Here is a 10,807-nt window from a genome sequence, read left to right as displayed (position 1 = left end):
CCTTTGGCTCTATGAAGCTTAAATATGAAAAAGTATTGGTATCGATATCGGCGATACTGGGCCTGTATTTACTTGGTATCAGATCAGTACGAAAATTCCCGGTATCGCCCACCTCTAGTCATCAATTCAAGACTGTTTTTGCTTTTCAGGCCAGCAGATGTTTCCAGTCTCCAGAAATGTCATTAATATCATAGAAGAGTCTGCATTAAACTTGCGTTCTATTATGTATTTTGAGCGAACAAGATATCTTGTATGTGCAGATTAGTTGAGAGCCAAATGTTATGGTCAACATAACGCCGAGGAAGCACATCATAATATCTTGTGTGCATAAGATAATAAATTAGTCATACCAGTTAATAACATCAGAGTTAGGTCTTTGTTCAACACACGATCTTTGGTCATCAACTGAAGAGGCGTGGCTCTGCAAAGCAAAGCAAAGCGTGTTTCAGTAAAAGCGGACAGCCTGGATTTAAGAGGCGCGTACGGAGCTGCTGCTGCTGTTTATCACTGTTACTGGCTCCTAAAACGTGGAGTTGTGCTCCCTGGCTTTGTGTACAAATGTCTTAAAACGCTGTGGTGCTGGTTTATCGTTAAATGTTTGAGACCGTGTAGCTAGGAGGTGAAATGTAGCCGCTAGCATCGCGTCAGGTCGCCTCGTCTTAACAGCAGCGTCAAAATGCGTCACACAGACCGGTTCGGATTCGGTTCTGGACGTTGGTGAAGATGCGCAAAGACGTGCGGATTTTATTAGTGGGAGAGCGTAAGTAAAACGACTTACTTCTGTTTATCCGCTAGGTCTGTCGTGGATGTGACGCTACCAGCTGGTGATGAGCAGTGGTGCGTTTGGGTTCGGCAAAATAAATTCAATCCTGCTTTGAACTCGTGTCTGCTACAAGCAGTTCATATAATAATCGGTGAATACTTATTTTTTAATGTATTACATTGCTTTAGATATTATACCAGTGGATGTATTGCAAATGCTCTCTTTAAAATCATGCTTTGAATATAAATTAGCAGGATGTCCTGTGTTTTCTGAACGCAACATAAACTGCAGATGTATTCTGCCATATACTCTTTATTCACATTATAACATTTTTTTGTTTGTTTATGACCTACGGCTATGGTTGATATTCCGTCATTAATCAACCTCATTATTTTGTGGTTAATTGCTTCATGTCAAACATAGCCTTGTAACCAGTAGCCAGTTCCCAAAAACTCACTGCCTGAATGAACTGATGAGGGAAGACACCAGTGACAGCTCCCTGAAGGCTGTAGCCGTGGCTGTGATTGGAGAACTTGCAGTGGTGGCTGGTGAAAAAAGTCTTGGTGGGGCTGCTGTGCCAATAGATTTCCTTGCCTTGCCCAGTACAGGCATTCAAGTGAACAGTCGGAAAATTACTACAATTCCACAATCATCATTTCATGTCCTTCTCAAAATCAGCAGTTTTACAGATAAAGTTAACCATTTACAGCTATATTAGGCCCCATTTCTACTTTGGAAAGGAACAGTATCAAATGCAACACTCAAGTTCTTGAGCAAAGAACATTTCACCATTTGACACCAACTACACACATAGTACACCAAACTGTACTGCACTGCCATTATCTACAGACAAACAGATCCTGGGGTTCACAATGACACCCCTTAACAAAATAGAAAATATCAGTAAATTTACACTCTTTCAAAATATGGAAAAATTCTTCAATTGACAAATGAACATTATGTACATACGACAATGTTCACACCACCTTCCAAAAGAGAAAGAGAGAGAGAGAGATAAAGTGTTTGTGTGTGAGAGAGTGTGTCTGTGTGTGTGAGAGTGCGTGTGTGAGTGACAGAGCGAGAGAAAATTAAGGTAATATTTTGCATGAACATTACTGAGTGGAATGGAGGCAAACTAAAGAAGCTTGAAAAACTTAAATAACTTGACAAACTAATAACACCATAACCTTTAAATTAAATTGGTTAAAATTAATTAAGAGTGTAGAGGACAAAGCAAATTAAGTATACAAAACCACTTAATTAAATGCGTTGCTAAACTTGGGTTTGTCTTACTATAAGTGTCTTGTGTGAACTCAGTGGCTGAGTTAGAATTTCTTTAAAAAAACATGCAAATTGCTATTTTAGGGTTTTGTTTTGTTTTTAAACTGAGCAAATAATTTGTTTTAGACTGTGGAATGCTCCAAAGAATATTTCACTTCTGTGGACTGATCCTCATAACGTGTAAAGTGAAATCAAAATGCCAGCATGGCTGCAGCTTTGAACACTGGTACAAACAGCCCCGGCCTCCCCTATTACCATTATAACTGGTCTGCTGTCCCAATAAAGATCACAGCTTTGACCCCCTAAAACAAACAAAAAAAAATCACTCATTTGTTTTATCTTAAATTTTCATCCTCGTTTCCACACCAGGAGCAACATTCGGGAATAAATCCGAGCAGCTTGTCAGCTCACCTGAGCTGAAATGGATCCGAAGGCAAATTAGTCCGCAGCTGAAAACCTCGGAAGACATAACGAGCAGGAGTCCCAGAGTTCTTCAACTTACTCCAGCAAAACACACAGAGACAAAATAAATAAATATAACCCAAACGTCATTGGGGTTTCCTTTTCCGCCAAAAACAGCAGCAGCTGCAGCGTCACGTATATCACTGACTGAAGCAATCTAACGTTCCCGCATTTTTGTAGCAGGGGCTAAAATTCCGGCGCCCCAAAGCCATTAATTTTTCCAGTGCTGATTTGCCAAATATTTATTAATTTTCCCTAGCAACTACATACAATTGGTTATTTCGCTGCACTTCAAGGTCACTTTGAATGAACGCCCAAGAAGAGAAATGATACGTTCTGTCAGTGGAAATGTACTGTTGAATGAGAGTCAGTTGGAGGAAGTGTTGTTTTAATCATTCATATTACATGTAGGCACATACTATTAAGTAAAACTGACATTGATAATACGTTTTAAATATATATACACATACATATATTATGACTTTTCCCCTCCACATCAAGGAGGGCAGTGCCCGAGCGCCCCCTATGGGCCAGCCGCCACTGAGAACTTGTATAGTGCAACTTTTGTATGTTGCATCACCAGTCAGATCTTCATGGTGGAGTTCTCATACAAGAAAATGTATCACATCTAGAACTGACTGATAGTGGTGCAGCTTATCTAAAATGTCCATAAAAATGGTTTATTTTGTGATAAAAGCATGGAATTTGGCACACATATTCTAAATTAACTAATGTTTATTTTCAGGTATGGAGCCATCTTGGAGCTGACCTCTGATGAGCTACAGGGGTCAATAAGAATTACACAAGGGTACAAAGTTAAAAATATTACAATCATGTTGAAAACTATGCCACATTATTTGTCTGATCATAACTATTCCAAAAAGATATAGTTTGGACTATCTGTGACTGAATTCCATGGAGTTATGGGGTAAAAACAGTAAACATGGTGACAAAGGTCATTTTCAGTTTGTACAGGTGTCAAAAGTTAAAGTTGCTCCAATTTTGGTTTAAAGAAATTATGGTAATTATTTTCTGAGTTAATAGCCTTTTAAAAAGGAATAGTTTGCACCATCTGTCATGCTTAGTTATCATGTTACAGGGTAACATATGTCATACATCGTAGGATCCAATGGACGTCAATCTTGTTTGACCTTAACTTTGGAGACCAAGCATTCAACACAGTCAAAAATATTCCATTTATTAATCCTTTTATTTCAACCAATAATTTGCGTAACATTTTACCAAAATTGGAGCAACTTTATCTTTTGACCCTGTACAAAATTAAACTGATCTTTGTCACCATTTTTGCTGTTTTTACCCCATAACTCCTGAACATTCAGTCACAGATAGTTCAAACTATACCTTTTTGGAATCTTTATCATCAGACAAATAGTGTGGTATAGTTTCCAACATGATTGGAGCATTTTAAATTTTGATCCCTGTGTAATTCTTTATTGACCCCTATAGCTCATTAGAGGTCAGCTCCAGGATGGCTCCATATCTGAAAATAAACCATAATTTAGAATATGTGTGCCAAATTCCATGCTTTTATCACCAAATGAACAATTGTTTTGCTATACCGCCCCACTATGACCTGGCAAACTGTAGCTCTAAATGAATGTCTTCTTGTAAAGCGGAGTGCACATTGTGGTGTGTGCAGAAGCAAAATTGTGTCACTGTTGAAGTTTTTATGGACTGACTATCTTGCACTACATAGTTTATATTAATGTTTACCACAAAACCTGTGTTCTTCTTCCTTTGCCTCCCTCCCTCCACAGCCAAGGTGGGGAAGACGTCTCTCATCATGTCTCTTGTCAGTGAGGAGTTCCCAGAGGTGGTACGGAGAAATTATTATTGTTTGTTTTTGTTCTTCAGTTATCTGGCGTAGTATGTTAGGAAGATGAATGAACATTAGAGCTTAAAGAGAGCGAACGGGGTGAAAAATGTAATTAGTTGTTTTCTCAGTGTTGTGTTTTTATTTATGAATATGTTAGATTCATCTGTGACATTATCACAAACCTATCGTGTTTCAAAGTGTCACTAATCGGTGGGAGTGTTTTGGAGAGAAAACTGAACTCTTAAATATTACTCAAGTCATGTACTGTAGATCAACTGACTTCTAAGGTCATATTAGCACAAATAACTTTTCAGGCATCATTATGATGTTCAAAAGTGCCTTTTTGTGATAGATTAACCCCATTCTCACTTTCATTGGTATGCATTCCGGTTTGAAACCTTGTCCTTACCTTGGAAACTGTCATATTCCATAAATTTGTTGTGGCCTGATTTTCAAAATATGAACTTTGACATACTTTGGGAATTCCTTGCATCATTACATTGTTGTACATGCCGTGACATCACTGCAAGGTTTTTCAGAAGCGCTACTACGGGCGTGTTACAGTTGTTTTTGCAGATGTTGCATGGTGCAAGACCACCACAGTGCATCATCAAACTGTGTACTAGATCACATTCAGGGGCAACTGTGGTCTTCACACGCTGCTTCACTCACAGTTATATATTAACCGTAACCTTCCAGAATGCAAACCCATGGAAGTGAGAACAAAACTTTAGAAATATGGTTATGACTTACTGTAGCTTATGTCTAAAGATGTAGTTTGTTAACAAGCCCAGACACCGCTAACAGCTCTGTGCTTTTGCAATTTCAAAGTCCCAGTCTGCAGAATCAGAAATATCATTATATAATGACTAATTGTTCACTTCTAATGAACACTCCCATACATTAAACATGGCAGGTGTCCAGTACAACCAGCTGTTTGTCATTGGGGAGCTCTGTTGTAGCAGTCTGAGTTTAAGGACCTTGCTCAAGGACACACCTGTGGTAGTGCTTAGTGCAGGAGAATTGCTTCTCTCTCACCTTCTTTATGTTAGACCGTCATTAAGGTCTTGCTGACATTTTCTGCCCCGACGCTTCATGTACGAGGTCTGTCAATAAAGCAACGGTCCTTTTTATTTTTTTCAAAAACTATATGGATTTCATTCATATGTTTTTACGTCAGACATGCTTGAACCCTCATGCGCATGCATGAGTTTTTCCACGCCTGTCGGTGACGTCATTCGCCTGTGAGCACTCCTTGTGGGAGGAGTCGTCCAGCCCCTCGTCGGAATTCCTTTGTCTGAGAAGTTGCTGAGATACTGGCGCTTTGTTTGATCAAAATTTTTTCTAAACCTGTGAAACACATCGAAGTGGACACGGTTCGAAAAATTAAGCTGGTTTTCAGTGAAAATTTTAACGGCTGATGAGAGATTTTGAGGTGATTCTGTCGCTTTAAGGACTTCCCACGCGTCGGGACGCAGCCGACGCGGTGCGGCGGCACAGGAAAAACACCTCCGTGTTGATAACCATTTGTAAAATCCAGGCGGCTTTTGGTGGCTTTCAGTGGAGTGAGAGAAATTGTTTAACAGCAGGACATGTTCCAACTTGTCCTTAAGGCTTTCAACAGAGGTGTTTTTCCTGTGGCGGAGCGTTGCGTCGGCTGCGAGCCGACGCGCGGACCCGTCCGCACGTCTTTCATTAAAAAAATCTCCTTTAACAGTGGAATATCCGGATAAAATGCTGAAACCGACTTCTTCTGAAACTTCTCGGTTCTCTCACGGCGTCCTGGATCAATAGAGCCTGAAATGTGGAGGTTTTCAGCTTGAACAGGCTGATGACGCCACCTGAGAGCGCTGAGCGACGTCTCGCACCGTGGGAAGTCCATAAAGCGACAGAATCACCTCAAAATCTCTCATCAGCCGTTAAAATTTTCACTGAAAACCAGCTTAATTTTTCGAACCATGTCCACTTCGATGTGTCTCACAGGTTTAGAAAAAATTTTGATCAAACAAAGCGCCAGTCTCTCAGCAACTTCTCAGACAAAGGAATTCCGACGAGGGGCTGGACGACTCCTCCCACAAGGAGTGCTCACAGGTGAATGACGTCACCGACAGGCGTGGAAAAACTCACGCATGCGCACGAGGGTTCAAGCATGTCTGACGTAAAAACATATGAATGAAATCCATATAGTTTTTGAAAAAAATAAAAAGGACCGTTACTTTATTGACAGCCCTCGTATATCTGCCTGTTTCACTGATGACTTGATTATTGAAGCTGTGTAACCAGTTATGCTATGGAAACCAAATTCACGCATATGCATGTCCTTCTGAGGTTCCTTACCGAGCTGAGGAGATCACCATACCTGCAGATGTCACACCAGAGAGAGTACCCACACACATTGTGGACTATTCAGGTACTTTTAATACCAACCTTAATACTTATGTGGTATCTCCATTTATTTCCATTCAACGCTGGTAAACTGTGCTTTGGAATAATAAATAATGCGTCAGCAGCTCCTGTTTGACAGAAAAAGCAGTAGATGACACTTCTGTATAAATAGAATAGTTTTCTCAGCCATGTTTTCCATTGTAATACTCTCATTTTCCACAGAGGCAGAACAGACAGATGAGCAACTGTTTCAGGAGATTTCCAAGGTCGGTTACTGTAACTATGCATTTCTGTTACACTTACAGAGAAGTGCAGAGTCTGGGTAGAAACCAGATGCTCGTTTTTTTTTTTCTCCCCCCCCAGGCAAACGTGATTTGCATTGTCTATGCAGTCAACAACAAGAGGTCTATAGAAAAGGTTTGCGGCATCTGATGCTAATGTTTTCATATTTTGATTTTGTTGTGTTTAAACTGTGTGGAATAACATGAAAGTGTAGATATCATCATATGATGATCTTAAAATAGCACAATTATCTTAGTTTTCATCTATTCTGCGTGTGTGTGAGCAGGTGACGAGTCACTGGATTCCTCTCATTATCGAGAACACGGACAAGGACAGCAGGTGTGTAAATGAATGTTTAAAAAAAGTAAACAAGCTCTTACTGCTGCTTCCCCTTCTGTCATCTTATGGGGAAGAAGAAACTCAGTTCTCTGATGCATATCATATACATTATTTATTTATTTATTTTAAAAGAACAATTACAAATGTTTTGTCTGTGATCAGTTTGTTTCAGTGGAAGTGCAGCAGTACATTTAACTTTCAGTCTTATTGGATCTGTTTTTATTTCTTTTTAATCCGCTTTCCATAGTATGTACAACAACATTATGTTGTCATGTGTGTGCATGGGCACATTCTTGTGAGCACAGCTAATAATCTATGTTAATCACTCAATACTTGCACCATAGGTACTCCCTGAAGAGTAGATGAACGAATTTCATTTGAGGATTGTTTGGTTCGTGTACTGTATTTCTGCAGTAATTAGAGTCAAGTATTTTCTTGTGAATTCAAGGGTTTGTAAATCTTAGTGTGACTTTGGTCAAAGTTTTCTTTGTTTCATTTACTTCGAGGCACAAATGAAAAAGGTGTTGTGGAGGCATAATGCACTACGCGATAAAACAGGGCTAACGATACATTCCATTTATACTCAGAAGTCGGAATTTCCCAATTATGCCCCCACCCACCCAAACAACTGGCTATAACGTTCTACAAACCGTGCAACAGATTGAAACATGAATTTATCTTCTGCAATATCTGTTCTCTGCCATGAGGTCTCTTTGGTAGACCGCATATTGTTGTGTGGGAACTGGAACATATATACCTCAGGTGTGAACATTGTTCCAAGTCATGATTTACAACTTCTGAGCTTCTGTACTTGAGTTAAAACAATGTTGCTCATGTTGTTGCTGTATCCAGGGTTCCTCTTATCCTGGTGGGAAACAAGTCAGATCTGGTGGAACACAGCAGTATGGAGACCATTCTGCCCATCATGAACCAGTACAGTGAGATCGAGACTTGTGTTGAGGTGAGCGCAGACACAGCATTAATTGTGAAATATAAATAATATGCAAATTTGACTCTTTTAAATCCTTCTTGTTTGTGTTTAAGTTATTGGGAATTGCTTTTGATGCAGCGAAAAGATGGCTATAGATTTCTTGAGTACATGAACATTAATGTAAATCAATATCTTCTGCTCAAACCATTAAACAGAACCCTTTGGGATGAAACACCACAACAAGTTCAGGAAATGCTCCTATTACACAACTGAGTTGTGTGTCAGAGATGTTGTAGCTTGATTTTTGCATTTTCTTCTCCACATTTTTTCTTCATGGGTTTTATGAGTCTACAGACTTGTGCAGAAATAGCACAACTTACTGAGACCATGACTTAAGCAGCCGGTCTGCTCTGTGTCAGCCTGATCCCGTCAGATCTCAGAAGCTAAGCAGAGCAGGATCTGGTTAGTACTTAGATGAGAGACCTCTTTGGAACACCAGCGGCTGTGTGTGTTTCTCCAGGTAAAACTGGAGTTGCGTCAGGAAGGGCATCCGGCGTAAAACTTGTGCCAAATACCAATGCAGATCTGGCTGTATGCTGTGGCGACGCCGAACAAAACCAGGATCAGCCGAATGAACAACAACAACAACTGAGACCATGACTTAAACACTCAAGCTCTCCTGAACCTCTCAGTGCATTTTATGGTGGATTGGAATTGACTGCTTAAGGTCAGACTCTGGTCTGAGCATTCATTTGCTGAATTCATTTACAGAAACCGTGTTTGTGTGCCATTTGAAAACACATTCCCCACATACAATTTTGCAGGAAAATGACAAGTAAATAATAAGTCCCTTCATCTCCCACATTTTTTTACTCTGGGTCGCCACAGCAGATCTAAGGTAGAGCTGCATGTTGATTTGACACGTTTTTATGCTGAATGTTCTTCCTGATGCAACTCCACATTACATGGAGGAATGTGGCAGGGGTGGGGTTTGAACCGGGAACTGACCGCACTGAACCCAAGCGCACTAACCACTTGGCCACCAGTAAAAACACCACTGCAGTGAACACAGCTGATTCCACCATCTGTTTCAAAGACTTGCTATGGTTTTTATTCTATATAGAATGAAGAGAAGTTCTCACAATCTTTCTGCAGCAGCTGTGTAATTATTTGTGTTTCTGGAAATACTTTGGAACACTGTACAAAATATGACAGGAATTTAGTAAAAAGATGGTTCCTGATACAAATATTTAAAACAACATTTCACAAAAGTGTCACTCATGAGGCTGTTTAAAAAAAAAAAAAAAAAAAAAAATATATATATATATATATATATAATATATATATATATGAATTAGCCAAGTGGTCTCTGTGTGCATATGTGTAGCTTTGATCATGGAGAAACCAGGGAGAGCTGACATTTGCCGTTTGGTATGCTTATGTATTTTGGGTCAAGGATGAACGCTGTGAAAACAGAAAGTTGATAGGACTTACATTTTGGTAGAAATTAATGACATTATCTAAGAACAGTGAACAATAGATTTTATGCTGCAACACACCATGGGAGTTTGGGCTTTTGGGGTTTTAAATGTTATTGTGGTTCATGTTAATTTAACAGTGTTGTTAATGTTATTGATTTATTGTGTTTATGTAGTTCAATTGGTTTAATCAGTTTAGTTAAGTGTCTTGTTGCCGTTACCATGAGTGAGAAGTGTAATGCGCACAGGTGCTAGTCTTCTGTTATATAATATAATGAATGTTCACAAATCATCACACACAACAAACAGGGTTATTCCATAAGTCAGTTGTTGTTAAATCTATTGAAAAAGATCAAAAATATGTCTGCTGAATTAATAGTAAAGCACGTCTCTCAAGTCCAAACCAAGAGGGGGAAAAAATCAGCACATCCCCATGTAAAAAAAAAAAAACCCACCCAATCAGCTTGCGGTTTGTTTGAAAAAATAAATAAAATAAAATGGGTCTTACATACATACATTTGAATTGAATTTTGACATTAAAATCCTTCCAGTCACTGCATAAGGTGAAGTTATAAGCTAAAGTGTAGAAACTGAGTCACTATTGAATATGATATCAGAGTGAGCTGAAGTCAGATAATCTCATACATTTCATGTAGTATCCATTTTGCTAATTTATTTTTAATTTAAATTCACAAAGAAACAGAATCATCTGCATTCAATCAGAGAAAGTATGCATCATTGGCAGAAAAAGGAAATATGTACAAATCATAATTAACTTTTATTTGAACTCATATTTTGATGTAGAAAATGATCATTGATCTGAAGCTTTTATTATTTCATATAAAATTAAACAGATTATGTGGATGTCTTATTATAACCCAATATATTATATATCGGGTGTCCCAAAAAATCTGCAACATTTTATCAGCAAAGAAAATGATCAAAGCATATGTCTAGGAAATAAATTTATGGCTGGATAGAAAGCTGAAAGGTTGAAGTTTTTCATACGAATGTCAGTATTGGCCCTGCATTTTGTCAGTCTAGCATAA

At 38.9% G+C, this 10,807-nt stretch overlaps 1 protein-coding gene across 2 annotated transcripts in view; it reads left to right on the top strand.

The window, feature by feature from the left end:
• The first annotated feature begins 523 nt into the window (after window positions 1–523).
• rhot1b (ras homolog family member T1) overlaps window positions 524–10,807 on the top strand; it is a 36,793-nt gene continuing 26,509 nt past the window's right edge. For both annotated transcript variants that reach the window (XM_034187852.1, XM_034187851.1), the window contains exons 1-7: window positions 524–760; window positions 4,285–4,343; window positions 6,672–6,753; window positions 6,951–6,994; window positions 7,092–7,145; window positions 7,297–7,349; window positions 8,202–8,310. In XM_034187852.1, coding sequence (XP_034043743.1) covers window positions 724–760; window positions 4,285–4,343; window positions 6,672–6,753; window positions 6,951–6,994; window positions 7,092–7,145; window positions 7,297–7,349; window positions 8,202–8,310 — 438 coding nt within the window. In that variant the 5' untranslated portion in view covers window positions 524–723. The remainder of the gene's footprint in view (window positions 761–4,284; window positions 4,344–6,671; window positions 6,754–6,950; window positions 6,995–7,091; window positions 7,146–7,296; window positions 7,350–8,201; window positions 8,311–10,807) is intronic.

The sequence above is a fragment of the Thalassophryne amazonica genome, chromosome 15 (assembly GCF_902500255.1).
Source record: "Thalassophryne amazonica chromosome 15, fThaAma1.1, whole genome shotgun sequence".
NCBI classification, from domain to species: Eukaryota; Metazoa; Chordata; class Actinopteri; order Batrachoidiformes; family Batrachoididae; genus Thalassophryne; species Thalassophryne amazonica.
The sequence above is the reverse complement of the archived record's forward strand: the minus strand, read 5'-3'. Positions and strand labels throughout refer to the sequence as shown.